Source organism: Botryllus schlosseri, chromosome 7 (genome assembly GCF_051294905.1).
Source record: "Botryllus schlosseri isolate E-star chromosome 7, Bs_hap1, whole genome shotgun sequence".
In the NCBI taxonomy this organism is placed as follows: domain Eukaryota; kingdom Metazoa; phylum Chordata; class Ascidiacea; order Stolidobranchia; family Styelidae; genus Botryllus; species Botryllus schlosseri.
Window position 1 is genome coordinate 24,070,549 of NC_137242.1, and position 19,863 is coordinate 24,090,411.

Consider the following 19,863-nt stretch of genomic DNA (forward strand, 5'->3'; position numbering starts at 1 on the left):
AATAATTGGAATTATTCGCGCTGCGCTTCTATCCACTGATGTTTAATATTTTCTTCCCGCGCCGCGCTAGGCGCGCACATGTGCTTTTCCCTCTTCTTCTTATCACTCACTCTGAGTGCCTGTGTGTTTTTATCATTGAATATACCACTAGCCATCACGGGGTTCGACTGCATGCACATGGACACCGGTTTTGTCACGGCCTCCTCCCCAAATTAACATGAAAGGGACTCTTAGTTTTTTTTTTTAAATTTAACATCCTGTGTGGTACCCAATTGCTAGGGGGAGGAGTTTCCCACTTCATGTGAAACAGCAGATATCATTTTCCCAACAATGATTATTTTTTAAATGCATGCAGTTGGATCTCGCCAGTTCGCCCCATATTTTTGTTGTTTGTCGGCCCTCACCACCATGTATTGTGTTGTTTTGGTGGGGGTCTTTTTTCTATGTTTCATGTTCTTCTGGCGAACTGGCCCCGTCCTCTCCTGTCCTTATTCCTTATAATATCGCATTTCATGTGATTTCGCCCATTTATTTGTGTGTAATATTTAATCTTGATTGTTTCAAATATATACATCGTATATTTTTGAGGTGACCGAAGTCGCGACTATATTTATTCTATTCGCATGTTTCTTTCTATGATGCATTCGAGAATAAAATATTCCAAACAAATTTTGATTGGAATATGGGGACCACCGCCCTCGCGAAAAATGCAATCAAAATTAAATAAAAATAACCATCATTTACCGAAATAATTCCAACTGTAATCGTAATTATAAGAGAACGGCATATTCCTAGAGTCGGTCAAGGCCGTTTGCATGCTTCAGTCAAACACAGTGGTTCGAAAGCCGTTTTTTTGCATTTATTCTGGGGATCGCGAAGAATTTGAACGTGATCAGCTTCGAAAATAGACATTAGTAACTAGTAGGGCTGGGCAAGCTGACATTTTTTGGTAATCAGCTTGTCAAATGTTGGGCTTGGCCACGGAACATTTTCAAATTCGAAATGTAGTCGCGCCCGCAAGAGGTAGTAAACCACTTGCTGTGCAATTTGCTGGTGCATTTTATAGTTATATATAGAAGAATCAGTATTATTGGCAGAATTAATTCATAAAATGTAAGAACAAGATGAAAATAAAACCAGATGCATATAGTAAGCCCCCCAGTTGCATTGATTACCCTATGGTGGGTATAAGATCAGTGTTTCTTTTGCCGAGAGGGGGCTGAGGAATGGTATTTCGGTCCTGGTTACAAAACACAACCACATAACTACACCTACCTATAAATATATCAGGACTGTCAAACACTCGACCAACGATTGCATCAAGCCCTTGAATGAATTTCTTGCACACCTTAGCCATTACCAGAACCTACATCAGACGTGGCTCAATTTGGGACCTATTCTGCAGGCCGTACCTCTATACAGTAGATAGGCTTGGCTTTGCTAGTGTGAAGTCAAATCCACAGAGAATGTATTCAAACGTTATTGTAAACCCCGCTAGTAGGCGCTAAAGAGTCTCAGGAATTTCAGTCACAAAAATATGGTAACCTAACCCTAATCGTCACATCACAAAATGCAACCAGAATGCTAGCAATCCAAACGGATGGTTTGATGGCATTGAAGGTTAGTTAGGACTGTTGATGAGAAAGTTCTCAAATAAGAAATTTGGACTACGCACAGATAAATAACTATGAATTGGAAGTAAATCGCGCCGAGCGCGAAAAATATTTCAGTTGACAGCAGCTTCGCACCCCTCTTCAGCTGTTTTCACTCCCCCAAGGGAGAAGGTGGGGTGCAACCCAGTTTGAGAACCACTGACTTATGTGCTGCAACCCCCGTGCGGTCGTTTGCCTATTCTCCAATGGTCGTCGAGACGAAAATCAAAAACCAAAGACGAGTGCTTTTCAACCTGCGGGATAGTACGCACTTGTGCGAAAGAAAAAAAAATGCAGTGCGGATCGTGCGAAGGAAAATCTGGATGAAGGCGGATGAAAATCATAACCCTGGTCAACTGCCAATTTAAAAGGGATATGCGACTAGATCAGTGCTTTTCAACCTTTTTAACCACCATTCGCAATTTTTTGACAAAAAAATCATTCGCACAAACTAACCGAAAATTGTTATACAAAAAGAATATGAAGATACTTATCAACATTGTGTTCGGATGTTCAATAAGCATAGGTTATCAGTTTAGGCGATCAAGTGTCACTTTAAAAAGACAATTCTATTTCCACCTTTTCATTTCAACTATAGTGCACTGAAATCGTTTTAGGGCAAATAAGTTGTAGGGATTGGTACAAGAACTTCTAGTGCTGGGATGGACAGGTCTTTATACAAAAACACCCAACAATTCCATCCAAAATACGCAGTCTTTTCAGCGAGTGGCAAATGCTTTCTGACAGATATAAAGGTTTGAGTGTTATCTCGCGACCCAATCCGCACACATCTGAAAGAATGCAGGGGATGTCTTGCTCAAAAGACCAGACAGAGTCGTAGTATGACACATGCAGCTAAGAAATGTGCAATGCGGAATTAGTACTATTTTCGAATGAGCTGATATTTATTGGAAGAGCGCGGCAAGATGAACAAACGTATTAGCTGATTAGTTGATAAATTCCTAATCCAGGAATATGGATAGATTTGAATCTGAATTGAGGATCAGGTCATCGTGCCGGGTTGAGTATAAGAGCACATTTCATTAGGACATCTTGACAGTTTGTGTGACTTCAAAAGTTCCAAAATCGATCGTTTATGCGCTCACAAAGACAATAATCCCAGTTACAGGTAATTTGGTTTATTTTCAACCATACCTATGTCATTGCACCATTGTTTACAATACTGGAGGTTGATCACGACATCTCCACTCACGGGTGTAGCCAAATACTACAATCTACATGCCTCAATTCATGTGATGCGACCAATGAAGGTTTTGAATCGTACATAGTGGAACATAGTACTAAATCTACAATGCTCAATTATATATATCCCATTAGTCACATTCGTTTAAGATTGGAATCCCGCCATCACCACATTGTAGCTCCTGCAATGAACCTGGGACGGTTGAGCACTTTATAATGACCTGCCCCTCGCATGAATTTCATAGAACGTTCCTGCGTTGTGCTTGTGTTTGTATGAATATTCCATTTCGCCTCGTCAACTTACTAACGAATTCAAGCATTTTGAAATATGTGGTAGAAGATGTGCTGAGCTTTTTCTTCTTCCAATAAATAATAAATAAATATCCCATTAGTGCAATAGAGGTTTTCATTTCAGTACTCCAAATCTTCTCTCAATACCCGACTCGAATACGCGACTCAGATTCATGTACTCGGATCATTGTGCCCCACTCGAGCAATAATAACCGAGCTATTTTAATAGGATAGTCAAAAACTGAGAATCATACTTGGCGAATCGACCGTGAGATGTATACACGCGTCAGTTCGGCAGACTTGGACAACTAGATTATTCTGATTGCATAATTTGACTAATTAGAGCGAAACGCTGGTAATTTAATTGTAGTGTAATTTGTGAAATGTTTGTAATGCTCTAAGTTAATTCTAATCTAAATTCTGGTTCCCATGATAATACAATAGAATTGAATTGTGCGAAACGAGTCAAGCTTGCTGCACAGACGTTAGCCATTCACATACTTACAAGAATCAACTCTGATTTGATATGAACAGAGCTTGATTTATTTTCCAAGTTTTCGCGAATTCAGTAATTTTAATTCTAATCCATATTTGGAAAAAACTATGCAGTTTTATTCCAATACTAATATAGTTTGGAAAAATATCTAGCTGTCATTGAATAGTCTAATTTGGGAAAACAGCGTGGCTATAATTGTATATTTCTGATATATTTCGAGGAGCTGAAAATTTGCTTGGTTGACAAACCCTGCAGTAGTGGAACCGGGTCTACGGAGAACGGAAGAATCAGACACTGATTGGCTGTGATGCATTATATTAAAATCAATGAATGAACACCAACACTTCCGTTGAATCGCAATTCACATCCGAAGCACATGCAAAATTCATTGAATTATATTCCATCCGTATCGACTAAATTAAGAATAACAGCGCTCCATGTTAAATTAGCCTTAACAATATTGTTCTGATAATTAGTTTCTGGTGAATATAAGAATTGTGCTTTTCAGATCGTTAATTGATTTCGCGGATCCGTCTGGCGTATCGTCCGTTGGCGAATCCCCGAGTAAGCCATCCCAACCTGCGCCAGAACACAAGAGAATCATGACTCTTAACCACCTTACATACTAATTTTGTTGCGGATAAATGGTTAAAAAAGATAAGGTGATCTCTGGAGGTGGTCAGTTATAAAGTACGTCTACTTTTTTGAAGTACTCAAGTACTTTTCCGCTAATTTGGTACTTACTCAAGTATATCCAATTTCCGTTACTTCTACTACTACTTCGCAATATTTTGTGATCTAATTACTTACTTTTCGTTACTTTCAGTTTGTCAAGTAAAAGTAGTTTAATCGTTCAATCATAAAGACAGCATGAGGAATTTCGGGACTGTCTTCACGGAATATCAACATTTAATTTTCATAAAAGTTGATTAAAGCCCAGAATTTTCGTCGCGCTTCGCGGACAGTGGATATGGAGTGACCATTATGATTTCATGAAAGTATCTGAGAATATAATTTAGGTAGCGGGTTCACACCGTATTGGCGCTCATACGAAATATTTCATCACAATATATATGGCCCATCATAGCGTTCGAAACTGATGTTTCGCAGTCTAGCATTTACTTATCATATTTGTAATCCAGCAGTCCATGGCGTGTCCTAATCCGGAAAAGTGGACTCTGCTTTTTTAAGTGCTAGGCTTGTTTTTTCACACCACCTCTGAAACTTTCTGGACTGAAGTCATGAAATACATTTTCCGCTTTTAGAAGTAGTATTTAGATTTCTCTTTCAATTCCCAGTATTATACTTTGAGTTCTAACTAGGATCAGTTCTTTTTTCCGGTGAACATACATGTTGAAGTGTAAAAGAAAGTGTAGTATGGCCTTTAATTTCCTGAAATAAAGCTACACAATATGGCGTTTTTACGATCCACCATATTTTTTATTAACGTTTACAAATCGCGCGAAGTGTTTACACCGTATCCGATACAACTTCTCCATATTGCTCCTCAACTAAACTACGGGCCTCATAATATTGGGGAGGGCATTTCCATATCAATGCCATCATTTTCATCCCATGATTCTGACGAATGCTTATGCTGTCAAAAATTGTATACCTCATGGTATGCATCAATATGAATCAAGCTCTCCACCTTTCGCATAGATCAGTGGTTTTTAACCTTTTTCCTCCAGCGCCCCCTTTCAAAACTTTCCGTGCTCTAGCGCCCCCCCCCACCCCACCCCATATTTTAGGAACTAATAAAACAATGGGTAAGAGGTAGGGACGTAACAACACTTCGTCAGCGCCCTCAAAAACGTTGGTTGTGGGCCCCGATAGGGTGATAAACCAATCTTCCGTGGGACTTCGCCCCCAAATACCCTCGCCTCGCGTGATTTCGATGTTGAGTAAAGTTTATGTGACCTGGTCGCCTAGGCTAGAAAGTTTTCTATAGTGGATGAATGAAACGGTCAAGAATCTTGGTAATTGCATATGTATGTATCGCTATAATGTTTATCCTCTCAGCCCACGTAATAATATTTACCGGTAGCGCTGAATGAGATGTTGTCTTGGAAAATGTAGGGCACGTAATTAATCATTATACATATTCGGCGGACCAGATGTTACAATTACTTCGTTGCATGTTGTTATTTTGTGACCAGCTATCCACTTTATAGTCAAAAGATATTGAAATCGCATAAACGTATACTAAACTAAAATAAGCACACGATTCAAATTGGTATTTCTTCACTGGCAAATAATTTTTCTTTGATGGATGTTATTTGTCCTGTCGGGTTCAGATTATCTCGACATGAGAACTTGTCACGAGTCAATTAAGCACCTATGGCCAATTAGACATATTTATATCGAAATTTACGGTCAACATGAGGTCAAACCTTTTCAGCTAAGGTTTTATCACTGACGATGTTTTGGCACACTTCTTGGAGTCTTCATACATCGCGGCGTGGTAATGGTCGACGCCGAAATGCCTATTTCTATTTTCGATAAATAATGCGTATCTTTCGTGGGGTAAGGGTATCCAATAATCAGAAATTTGACAACGGTAATTCGCGCGCAACGCGAAAATAGGTAAAAACTTGTATAAATCGTCAAAAACTGATGTGTAATTTTTGAGATATCATATGTAGCAAACATCGTCAAAACATTTCGAGATTTGACATGCTTTATCGAATGTTAATTTGCTTTGAAAACTGGTTAATGATATCTTTCACTATACTACACCATCTACTGCGAAGCCATTTGCTTCAGCGCTCCCATACCACCCCCCCATATCTCCACCTGAGCGATTCCGCCCCATTCAAAATCGAAATCGCCCCTTGGGGGGCGCTGGAGGCAAGGTTAAGAACCACTGGCATAGATCAATTTGCAGCTTTTGATAAACCATGCTAACGAATTACGATCGTTTTCACAACTACTTACTTACTTGAGTAGATTTGAAGTCAGTCAATTCCACTTCTACTTCAAGCAATTTCACGTTGTTTAGGGAAGAAGTACTTTTATTGGTAGTTATGTCGATTTTTTCGTCGCCACTTCTACTTCTACTTGAATAGCTTTGTTGACTACTTTGACCACCTCTGGTGATCTCCTAGAATGGGAAAAGAGTACAGAAGGGGTCTGTTGCTTGCTCATAGAGCAGTAGCAGCACAGGTAGCCTGCACTTTCAAGTTTCCTTATCCTTTATGCACCTACCCCCAAAGTCTCCGCATGATCGTTCGTCAGCTGGGATAGAATTGATTCCGCCGATACAAACAGAGCGTGTCACCAAGTCTGCAGTTCTAAAACGGAATAGAAACTTATATTTCTGCTTGGATCCGTGTTTAACAATGTGCTAGATACATTCACTCAAAGCCAATTCGTGACTCCAGCTGTCTGAATATCAATAATACCAAACAACAATGAAGGACACTATCATAACAACCACAACACCAAGAACGACATTTATTTAGCAATACGCTAGACAATTTATTTTGAAGTCAAAAATATATGATAAATTTGACTGGGGATCACGATATGACCTGATAGGTCTCATTACTCGTCTCCACCACAGCAGCGCGCATGAACAAGAACACAGTGTTCCCCGTCGTCGCAGTGGATATTGTTCAAACCATATGAAAACAGGGAGAGAGAATTACCAACTGATAATTCAAGCTATGCCCATTGCAGGCCATGGATTCTTCAATAAAATTCTATGAAGTCGCCGCTGGCTGAGCATCGTCGCTGCTTCACCAGTTGCAAATTGCTGACACGATGTCTAGAGCAGTGGTCCCCAACCTTTTTCGACTCATCGCCCCCTTTTCAAACTTCACACCGATCATCGCCCCCCAAATATTAGGAACCGGAAAATGGGCATACTGACTGAAATCACCGGCGAGTTGACTAAGAAAAAAGGTCAACTTTTCGGCTCGACTTCGAAAATACACTTTTCCAGCTAAATTTGGGTGAGTTGACTAATAAAAAAGTTGATTTCTCCTACTTGATTCCCAAAAGACCGTAACAGTACTTCGTCAGCCCCCCCCCCTATGCGCTGGTCTTGACCCCCTTCCATAGGGCGATAAAGCAAACTTCTGCACTCCTCAGACCCAACTCCCCCGATACCTCTTTACCGCTACTTCTCAGCACAAATTGTTAGACTCTTTAGTTAGTCGGCTTAATTCGCGCGAAGCGCGAAAAATTTCTATCATTCATGATTGAATCGGTCAATATGATCGGGAATTGCATATATATTGCTGTCAATTTCTTATCCTCTCTCTGCTCATGTATTCAGATTTAGCGGTAAAGCCGAGTGAGGTGTCTTGGAAAATGTAGGGCTCATAGATAATAATTGAACATATTCGGGCGGACCCGTGGGCAATGTTTTCTCGAAGCTGCGCAGTGCTGACACGGTCTCTGCGCACAGATAATCTAAGTTGCGCACAAAAAATCCGAAGTGATGAACTTTTTTTAGTCGTTACGCACTGTTGTACAAGGGTCTGCGCAGTGAGTTGGTGAGTGTGCGCAGACTCGTCAAAAATTAGAGGGAACATTGCCCGTGGGTATAATGACTTTGTTACGTAATGACATTTCGTGGCCTGTCTGCTATGTCAAAAGATCTTCAAATCGCCCATACGTACTGAACTAAGAGACGCACACGATTTCAAATCGGTATTTCTGCACTGGCAATTAATTTTTCTCTGCGAGATGGCATTTTTTATGGGGTTCTGATTGCCAGGACAGGAACATTTGGCGCCAACCATTTAGGCGCCTATGGACAATTAAATATTAAATATATATGTATATCGTATATATATCAAAGACGGTCAGCATAAAGGAAGTCCTTTTCCGCCAAGGTTTTCTCGTTCTAGCACACTTCTCGGAGTCGCCTGTTACATGGCCTGAAACTTCATATGTCTTGCTGCGTCATGGTGTGATACTGGCTGACGCCGAGATGCCCATTTTTATAACTCATGCGCATTATTTCTTGGAGGAAGGGAATCCAATAAGCTAGAAACACGTGACCACGAACTGGCGCGCAGCGTGAAATTTTTTTGAAAAGTTGCCTAAATTTCCAAAACAATACTCTATAATTAATGTTAATTCACGAAGAAATTGTGGGCCTCCTTTGAGCTCGGACCCCCATCCCAATTGGGGGTTTGGGTGTGGCAGCTATGGTCATACGCCAACACAGCCATTTCAACGCGCCATCGCCCCCTATCGCCCTCTTCTTCCGTTTTCTCCCCCCTATCGCCCCTTGGCTATTTTCGCCCCCTGGACCGACAAATCGTCCCCTGGGGGGTGATATCGCCCACGTTGGGAACCACTGGTCTAGAGCATTGCACTTGCTCGAAGCGGTATCTCGACGAGACTCCGCATTCTAGTCTCATTTCTTTAGGTAGTTCGTGGAAAACACACTATAAATCAGTAGTTCTCAAAGTGGGCGTCTCCGCTCCATGGGGGCTTTCGCGAGCGTTAAGGGGCGCTGACCATGAAATGGGTGATTGGAGGGCGCTAGTTATAAAATTGGGCGATAGGGCGGTAGGCCGATAGGGAGGCTGAGAGCAAATGGGGTCGGCGTAAGTTTTGACCAGTGATTCCCAATCATTATTGGTGTCGGAGCCGCACTAATACACTCACTAGGTATAACTAAAATTATCAAGCATGAAAGCAGGTACCTACGAATACCAACACTAACACGAAACAAACACAAATCAATTTAATGTCCAACTTGGCATTGGATTTAAGCTTCAAGAAGTGTGTCAAAGCTAGGCGTAATTGCAGAGCAAACACTACTCAGTGGCTGCTGGAGGTGGTCATCGGTCAATCGATTGCGATATTGATTTTTGATTCCGATTATTTTGCTGAAAAGTGCTTCACGATCACAATTAAAAAAAAAATTCTGGGCATTGGTAATCAAGTTAGGATACCTTTCCTCCGAAATGCGACTCCAAAAATTGGAGTACGTCGTCACTTTTAAATATTTTTCTTGGGCTCTATATCGGACTACATGTCTAGCAACTCAAGTTGAAAATTACTAGGGGCAGTGGCCACATTAACTGCAATAGCATTTGAAAACATTTTCATCATGGGCCAAAAAGCATTCATTCCCTCCATGCGGCGGTTGATCTTATTACTAAAGTTGCTGATAAACCTCGGGTATGCATCGAATGATCCATAAGTGTGAGGGTCAGATAACATTTGACAATTTGTTGCAACACCACCTGGTGAGTTTGGCGTGAGTTGAGTGACAACACCGTTGCTAAGTAGAGAAACGGAGCTCAGCGGACGAATTGGGCTCCACCCTTAATTTTAACACCAGACTCCAAGTCATGCAAGGGTAACTTTTAAATATTAATTTTATTCTTTGTTATCAATTGATTTTTTAATATTTTTGTGGGATTTTCAAACGTGCATGGGAACCGCAAGAAGGCTAGCTGTGAGCCGCGGTTGAGAATCACTGGTTTAGAAGGTAACTGCTGCGTGGTGTTGAAACGATTGATAGATAAAGCAGCTAAATACGCAGTAGAAATGCAAAATCGATTCAGTCAGGGTAGTTCAGATTCGTCCGTCTCACTCTATTTAATCAGCTGCAGCGGAAAAGTCCATTGGTACTTGGCAATGTGGAATGTGGATCCTGCCGATCAATGGACTAATTTAGCAATCGGCAGAATCCCTGGAAAACGTGGTTCATTGAGTTGCGAGAACTACAAAGTATTTGAGCAGTTATGGCTCAAGCTCACTGCAGTCTGCAAGGTGTGATGGCATTTTGAGAAAAACTGCAATGTATAATTTTATTATCTGTTCTAAACGATCGTGGAGTTTCCACACTACTGTGACCGTGGCCTTCGACACGGCGTTCTGGTAGCGAGAAACCACATCGCTTCTACTTGACGTACATAGGTTATTTTCCAAAATTTATGAATAGAATATGTCCATTCATAGTATTGAAATCTGATAAAGGAGGAAATATTCGTTGTCTAGGGTTGTGGTAGCTCAAAAAAGTTTGAGAAACGCTGTTCTAAATGAATCACTTACTTTACGTCCACATGATGCAACAGCACGGACTCTCATTGCAACTTTCCACATGCACGTATGAATTGTATAATCATCATACTGGTCTAAGGGCGTAGCCAGAAAATGTATTTGAGGGGGCCTACAAATTTGATGAGGTTAAAGATATGAAAAACAACAGTAAAAATTTTTGGTCATGGGCCCTTATTGGGTGATTAATACAATTTTGAGGGTATAATGTTATGATAGATCTGCGGGGCTGTACCTCCACGAGAAGGGCGAGAATCTTTCAAAATTAAAGGTGGATTTTGATCAAGAATATTGTTAGTTTCACTAGTGTTGGGCACCCCATAGGTTGTTCAACCGAACTCCTGGAGGCCTCGTCCCCTAGACCTCTCATGTCACAGATACTCGAAAGTTAGACTTCATTGTCATGTAGGTACACCGTGTATATCTTATATATTGGCGCGAAGAAATTTCCTAATACATGCCTGAATTTTTATCAATAACATTAGTAATTGCATATCATATAATTGTCCACGTGATCAGTTTAACAGTAGAACTAAGAGGGTGGTTTCTTCGAACATATGGGGAAAGTAATTGATATACAAATAATTATTTATCTATCTGCTAGGGGGCGGGCGTTGTTATTAATTGTTATGTTGCATGTTCTGATGTCGTGACCTCCCGGCTTCAATATAGTTAAAGGACAATGGAATTGCACAAATTTACCAGACTGAACAAAAAGAAAAACGTTTTTCGCGAGACGGAGACGATTCCAAGTTGACATTTCATCACGGGGTGCGGCAATTTCTCAGATTGCCAAGATAGGACTAATCGGTGCCGACCATTTGGGCACGTATATCAACAACTGACAGTTGAACATGGGGTGTCAAAATGCCTATTTTCATATATTAAACTAAATTAATTTTTTCTGTGGGCATGAGGTACTCCTATTAACATAAAGAAATTCAGCACGACATTAAATCACGCGAAGCGGAAAGAAAATTTCAGGTATAATATTTCTGCGAAAGAATTTTAGGCCCTTATTCGACCTCACCCCTCTCAATTGGTGGGCATGGGGTGCGACTCTGTTACGGTCCTGCATATATACATTTTCATTACGAGATCTATCGATAGAGCTGGTAGAAGCGGTGTTTTCAAAGATTTAGAATGTACGCAATCAGTCATATTGAGCTATATGTTCCTACCTCAAAATAACACTATTCACGAGTTTCTGGAGGGGGAGCGTCGGTTGGTCAATTGCAATTAATTACTTATTCAGTTGCAGCATGCTGATATTTCCTGACCTCCGGAGGAAGTTGTTTCAACTTAGGAGGTCGCTCACTCGTACCACTACCAATAAAAAGAGAAATATCTTTGGTGGGATTCGCATGATTCCCAATTTGCATTTATTTACCGGGAGCTATATTAATATCCCCTGCTCCTCGCATTTTGACGGTGGGCTCAGGTTGCAAAGACAGGGCCACCACGCGTGAGCTTCGGCCTCGGTTCCATTGCCGGCGATCTTTCTGGGATCACACTTCGTGTCTAGCTAAACCTATCTGCCTGAAGTGTCTTTTGGCACCGAAAAGCTGCTGCCTACAATAGTTTTGCAGCCTCAATCTTCACACACGCATACAGTCAGATTGAATTCTGTACATTAAGCGAATTTTTATGTAGGCCTGTTTTTAATTGTGATTTATCGAGAGATGAGCACTCGACAATCAAACAATCACAGAAAATTGATATCGCACCATGCGCGAAGAAAAATTTCAAGTTGAATACATCTGCCAAAAACATACTTTCGCTTATGTTCACTTACTAAAACTTTCGAAAAATTTGGGAAGGGCCATGGCCCAGTTAGCCCCCTCCTGACTACTCCAATGTAGTGGTCGAGATTCGTCCCACAATTATTGTACAACGTATAGTTTGTACACGTATTAAGTTATATCGTTATGCAAATGTCGGTTCCATGCAAGGTTCGTGTTCACGGTTGCGTGTATAACGAACCTTTTGTTAAAGTCCACTTTCACATTAACCAGGACCTTTCCATGGTTTTCGTCCTTCCTACTTGCTGTGTTAGGCAGGCTTACTATATCTCGAGATCAGGAGAAGATGATACTTTTTAGAAACGCCAAAAAATGTCATTTACCAGGTCGACCCCAGAAAGACGCGTTCTAGCATGATACTGTTGTGTTGACTAGAAAAAAGGTCATTTTTACAACTCGACTCCTGAAAGATCCGCTCAAACGTCCATATTCCATATTTCGCATCATATACGTTTTTTAGTTGTGTCTGTATATCCAATATTATTTTGTGTGTCTTGAGCAATCTAAATTAGTAGCTTCACAGATTTATGCTGCTTTGATTTCAACATCAGTGGGTGGTTTCTTGATATAATGGCGGGAAATGCTTCAATCAACGACGGGCCGCTTATTGACGTGAAAGATTTGTCAGTGGATTGGTCAGTTGGAAAAGATAAGAACATTCGAAACCGTGAAACTTACTTAACTGCAGGACAGATTGCACTTGGCATTCCTTTCTCGGAGTAAGGCCGGAATTGTATGTAACCGGGAGTCGTCGAAGATCTTTGGTTTGGAGGAACTCCTGCGAGTACCTCATCGTCATTACCTTTTAGGTAAACAATTGGCTCAACAAGTGATACATTCTCCGGTATGCGATGTGCTGTTCTTATACCTGTACAAAATAAATATACTTGGTATTAGTCAAAATCAGGGTGGGCCAACCTTTTTGCTATTCACGGCCGCATGGCGGGATATAGCCACAATAAACTAACTGGACACCAAATACCCATGTTAAGCTGTCCATGTCCATTTCCGGTGAACTCCTGACTAATCTACTTTTTCATATCGTCTTACTATATACTCCTCGAAATCGCTAGTGGTCATGTAATGAATACTGAGAGCGGTTATGGTCGCGCCAAGCGCGAAGTTTGTTTCAGATTCACGAATGGATTTCGTCAAAAATATTTGTAGTTTCACATATCAGATATTCATCCTTTCTCAGTGTTGTCGACAATTTAGGCAAATTTATAAATGATGATGCATATGCGGGTGGACCAATTGTTACTAGTCACTTTGATGCATGCTGTTATTTCATCAGAATTGTCAGTATAGTGGGATGGGAAGATCTTGGAATCTCCCAAACGTACCAGATACAACTTTCTTTCGTGAGGAGCATACGATTCCAAGTAGTAATTTCTAGATAGGGTGCATCATTTTCCTCCACTGTTCGCATCTGTATTCTGGGACTCAAATTGCAAAGGGCGCTACTATATATTTAAATCGAAGAATGCAGTCGCATTGAATCGCGCATATCGCGAAGAAAATTTCAAGATCATTTAAATCTCTCAAAGTTTAATTAATCTCTCAAAAATTCGGAAGTCAATTTGTACATTCAATTTTCATGCCGACGGCCGCCAACAAATGCTCATTGAATTACGTGTCCACGTCTGCACAATTTCCCTACTACGGCCACAGGTTGCCCACTCATGGTCATAATCGACATTACGTTCGGAGTGATTGGCGCGCATATGGTGTATAACAGTGGTTCTTAACCTTTTTTCCTCCAGCGCCCCCTTTCAAAAAATATCGTGCTCTAGCGTACTCCCCACCCCCATATTGACCTTCTTTTTCAGGTTTTTGAAAATGTCCTTCGATGACGCCTGAATGTCATCTTTTATGGCAATTCGTTCCCCTTGACAGCTTTTAGAGCTAAGATGGTGGATAGTTTCTAGTGAAAATGGGCATAAATGACGCTTAACAGGAAATCGTGGTTCGAACGTAAACGACAACGTTTTTTAGTCAACCAACGAAAAATCTAGAAGCAAAACTGCATAACCCCGTCGCGTGATTTCGATGGTCAGCAAAGTTCGTGTGGCCTGGTCGCCTTCGGCGACAAAATGTTATATAATGCATTAACGAATAGGTGATAATTGCATATATATGTCTTATCTTCTCAGGCCACGTGATTAGATTTACCAGTAGCGCTGAGTGAGCTGTTGTCTTGGAAAATGAAGGCCACGTAATTAATAATTAAACATATTCGGGCGTGCCCGTTGGTACAATTACTTCATTACATGTTGTTATTTTGTTACCTCTTGTCCGTAACATAGTCAAAAGATATTGAAACGAAAAAACGTATTAAACTTAATTATAAGCACATGATTCAAAATGGTATTTCTTCACTGGCAAATCAATTTTCTCTGATGGATGTTATTTGTCCTGTTGGGTGCAGATTGTGACGACATGAAAATTAGGAGCGGGCGATTTAAGCACCAATGGACAATTAGACTTATATAAATCGAAGTTTACGGTCAATATTAGGGCAATCCTTTTTGGCTAAGATTTTCTCGCTGACAATCTTTTTGGCACACTTCTCGGAGTCCCATATTGGTAGGATCTTCATTTGTATTCGTGCATCAGCAGTTTCGGTCCTGGTAAGAGGTCAAATCCAGTCGGTCTTTTCGGGACTTTAGTATTGGAAATATTTCGCGATTTAATCGCGCTCGACGATAACTCGACAATAATAAACCATATAATAATTGTATGTGGTATATTCGGGGTCAAATCTAGATTGTTACAACAACAATTGGGTACGGTCTCATACCCTGTGGTTTGAATCAGATGTACGCATCCAGAATTCAAATCTGCGATTGGCAATACGGGGAAAGTATCATCCTTTATGATACGATGGATAAATATTCTGACGATTTAATTTTGTAGCTCTCAAATACAAGTGTATTTAGTTAATCCTTTCGTGAAAAAAGCTTCAAAGCATATTTTATGTACAAGGGGCTCTCACTCTTAACACTAGAACTACCGGAACTTCGAACTACCTAGAACTACCGTGTGGCTTTTTTGACGCATGTTGGATTTTCTTCGATAAAATGCATTCACCGGTGCTAAAAATCAGCACAAATCTCAACAAACGGCATTAGAAACCATTGTTTATTGCGCTCACAGCTACTTGCAATATTTTACATACACCTTAGTGCAAGACTTATATAACAAATCGCCGTTTTTGGGTGTAACATACAAGTGTTGTTCTGGTGCACGTTTGGTATTTGAGCACGTTGTTTAAAAATTTGGAGTAGGTTCCAGATCCGCTTTAGCAACATCATCATTCTTGTTTATTGCTGACATAAAGCATAAAGCTTATCAGATAAGATTTGCATAATGCAATCTTGCAACTAATCCTGGATTTGCATATTTTTATAGCATCGACATTTTGGCAAGTAGAAGATCATTCACATTCTAGGAAAACATGCACGGACCATCGTCGACTTGTTGGTACCCTCATAGAATACTGCCTTGCAACCTGGCCAATAATATCTACCTGGTTTTGTTTCGTTATAACATTTAACCGTCACTGGTTTCTTGTCTGTGTTGTTTCTGAAGGAAACAGTTACCTCCGGTTGGAGTGAGCTCAATATGTGTACAACTTCGATCTCTACACTGGCATCTCGCCGTTACGCCTATCAACAAGATGATAGCTTCGAAAAGTGTGGCTACATGAAGCTGCCTGTGTTCCTTCTGATCCCGGGTAGCTTCAAGCAACTTTTGACAATAGTGTCAACTGGGACTTCGTTTGCTTCCCCAAGCGTATACAGCCACATTCACGAAACATTGTTTCAAGATTGATTACATCAGACTCTTCACATTACTATCCTTGGCAAATGTATAGATTATGGAAGAGGTGTCCTGTCCTATCCTTGCCTAAATATGAGACGCCCGTGTACAGATACTTGGTAGCAGCAGCGTACACCATCTGACATTTTACCCCAATTATTTGCTGGCATTTCGACCATGTAATGAACGAAAACAATCTTATCTTTATCGAGTCCGCACCTTTTTGTACTCCTGATGTCAATAGAAAGCTCATGACTTCCATAAACCTGTTCCTCGTGATGACCTGACTAAACATAATGCACCCAAGCCCTCAGTCCTCATATGCATTCAATTTACTAGGTTCAGCTCACTCTCCCCCCGAAGATCCATCTCGTAGACCGGAGCAAAGGCCCTTTGCCCTTGTACAACCCTAGTGTATTAGTATGGACAATACAGATGTAGGCTTGGTCTAATGGTACATTTCAAATGTGATGTCCTGTAACACGCTGAGCTTCAGAAATATAACATTACAGAGCTTTGGTGACTCGGAACGAGGAAGATCCAGGGCCTTCTGTTACAGGGGTTGTTGTTACTAACACAGTTAGACCAAGTAGATATTAACAAAGTTCTGTTGTTACAAACGGCTTTTCTGCGTTTATCAGATATATAACCACGTCAAGAATATGAAACTGAGATGCCTGAAGGTAGAAAAACTGTAATGCGTCAAAAAAGCCACTCGGTAGTTATAGGTAGTTCTGTGTATAACTTTTTTATTTGTACTAAATGAGTGATGAAAATCATAGGTAAGGTGGCCTACATAAAATAAATAGAAGTCAAGAAGTTTCAACCGAACAGCGTAAGATTTGACTGAAAGCCAGCTATTTAAAAATGAAAATGCGTCAAAAAAGCCACTTGATCGTTCTAGTGTTAAAAGAGATATACAGTGTCTCCTTCGATAACCGCACGCTGTGCGCTGCAGGATATAATAGCTAGTTCGAAACATTTTGTTGAAAATAATCCTAGCGAGCGTGACGGTAGTATTTTAACGGGAAATTGGCGATCTAAAAGTACGCGTAATCCATTTTATATGAATTATAATAATCCACTACAATTATGAAAACCTATGTAGCACACGTCTCCGCGTGGCGAAACAAAAAAATTCGAGATTTGACATGTTTTGTGGAATTTTAATTTGCTACTACATCATCATCTACTGCGAAGCCATATTTTTTGAGCGCCCCCTATATCGACCCCTGAACCCAGTGTCCCCCTTATCGCCCCCTGAGCAATTCCGCCCCTTCAAAATCGGTTATGAACCACTGGTGTATAGTATGAAAGCAAATGCAACCGCAACGGTCTCGCGATATCGCTTTCTCATTATATTGGTTATAATATTACCGGCTTTTGCTCCCCGCTTTGCCATGCAATATCTATTCAGGTAGGAACATCATATCATACAATACTTAATAAAAATATTTTACATTTTCCGTATGACTGAAAAGGCTGCAGGTAGCAATGGCCTACACAAATAGCATATTTCTACTCATTGGTGGTATTGATGTTTTATAATTACTACGGTTCGAGTATGTTGACAGCTGAACTTGTAAAACATATTTATAAACGATATTCCATTATTCTCATATCCAACAACTCTTCCATATCGTTAATCGGGAAAGTTGGGCACTATTGCTTATGATCTGAATTTTATTGAGTTAAACCTATAGCTGGAATTAGGAAAAATATTCAATATTGAGTCCAGAATCCAGGGGGGCATTTTGAATGCGAAATAGTGACTAGAATGTCTGCATTCAGCAATGTATATTTCTTGGTAAATGCATACCAACGGCACAAATTCACCTGTCGTGCTGACTATTTCCATAGTCTTATGAAGAACCGCTCTTATTTCGGATTCAGAAACCTCACTGCCTCCAGGTCTATAGAAAGAAAGCAATGATCTAAGATTTGCGCAATTTGACTACCATTCTAGATAGGATATTAATCAATTTTACAGCTCTGCATACAAACAATAATCACCATGCTTCCTCACCTGAAGCATGCGGTGAATTCAATAAATTATATTATCGTTTTTTTTCAAAGTTTGTATAATTTTTCTCGACTCGCATAGTTCGTAGCTTTTAAATATCTTCGAACAGATAGTACACGCCGTAATCGGTCTTAGAGCCTATGCCGCTTGATTTAACGAAGTGAATGGGCTAATCTAGCTGATGTCATTGACTTTATAACCCGCTGACACAATTTGCAAGTTGTGCGATCTCAATAACCTGATTACTAAACCCGTGAGTGGGACATTTACAACGTGCGTGAAAGCATAGTTTCAAACTCATATACGGATTAATTGTATGGACGGATTTATATTTTGTTAGTAGTAAGCAGAGTTGGAATGTCTCGAGTCACTTATTTCGTTTGATTGACATGCCTCGAGTCATTTGCAAAAATGAATTGACTTGCCTCGGCGATTCAAAAATATGGATTGACTCGTGACTCGGAGCAAAATTTACGGGTGAATTTCAAGTCTACAAGTAATCGGTGTCGACAAAAATCGCTGTAACTTTCATACATTCGGATTGTTCTCGATACTCTGGTGTGACTTGGGAGAGCGAACAATTTCATTCATTCAATTATTTTGCGTGTTACGGAACCTCCATTGTTCTTTCACGCCAAATTGACCGTAGCGAAGTGATTAGAGCTTACAGCGTGCGTTGTCGTTAACGAGTAGGGAAGTATCCACCTCCGTCGGTGGTCATTGTTGCCCGTTGCTCACCTGGACTAAACCACTTGTATGATTAAAATTGAATTGGAAAATACGTTATATTACTCGTCCACCTTTGGCGCAAGCTTAAATGGTATCCAATGTACATGTAATTGGGTAGTGAATCATATCAAATCGTTTCAACTATCCGAGGTTTCGTATTATATTCTCTATTTCAGTGGATAATTTTAGACGGTGGGTATACAGTTAATGGCGTAGTTTAGCAATTCTATGCATGCGTGAAATATACAACGCCTTTTTGCTTGTCTATTTATTGTAAATTTGGTCTTCGATTTAAACTTAATCGCGCATGCAATGACTTCATCATATCTCGTACTGCGAAAAGACAACTTGACTTGAATTGCAAATTGACTCGTGACTTGACTTGAGATGACTCGAGTCAAAATTTGCAATGACTCGAGATTATTTGTGACTGGAAGGTAAGGTATTGACTTGCTCCCAACTAGGGTTGCATTTAAAACAAACGGTGTTTTAAAACACTTTGTTTAAAACATGTTTTAAACAGTGTTTTAAAGAACTGCATTTTTATAAAATACAATTTTTTTCAAACGTCTAATTATGCCATAATTGTGTCAATACGTACGAATAACCTTGTGGTATGAGCCTATGGACGATTTGAATCTTAAATAGTCGACGTACATGAATTGGGGGGGGGGCTGAAGCCCTCGAAATCCTCGTCGGTTCAAAATTTTTTTGCACGTAGATATAGTTCATTGGTACCGAATGGATGTTATGATGATGATGACCGCCGACCGTAAAAATGCTGCATACCAATGTAGTCCCGGTTAAAGATAT

At 40.3% G+C, this 19,863-nt stretch overlaps 2 protein-coding genes and 1 long non-coding RNA gene across 4 annotated transcripts in view; 1 reads left to right on the forward strand and 2 right to left on the reverse strand.

Moving 5' to 3' along the window:
• The window catches only part of LOC145442952 (uncharacterized), a 418,025-nt gene that overhangs the window by 216,253 nt on the left and 181,909 nt on the right, over positions 1–19,863 (forward strand). The gene's annotated exons all lie outside the window — the stretch shown is intronic.
• Positions 1–19,863, reverse strand: part of LOC145442828 (sialate O-acetylesterase-like) — a 360,699-nt gene that overhangs the window by 186,995 nt on the left and 153,841 nt on the right. The gene's annotated exons all lie outside the window — the stretch shown is intronic.
• LOC145442796 (uncharacterized) overlaps positions 3,941–19,863 on the reverse strand; it is a 69,110-nt gene continuing 53,187 nt past the window's right edge. The window contains exons 15-18 of one of the 2 annotated variants that reach the window (XM_080320805.1): positions 18,135–18,211; positions 13,155–13,344; positions 6,850–6,935; positions 3,941–4,221 (exon numbers count right to left, since the gene is read on the reverse strand). In XM_080320805.1, coding sequence (XP_080176931.1) covers positions 4,115–4,221; positions 6,850–6,935; positions 13,155–13,344; positions 18,135–18,211 — 460 coding nt within the window. In that variant the 3' untranslated portion in view covers positions 3,941–4,114. Of the gene's footprint in view, positions 4,222–6,849; positions 6,936–13,154; positions 13,345–18,134; positions 18,212–19,863 lie in introns of those variants that run through there. The other variant, XM_080320806.1, reaches the window with a different exon arrangement.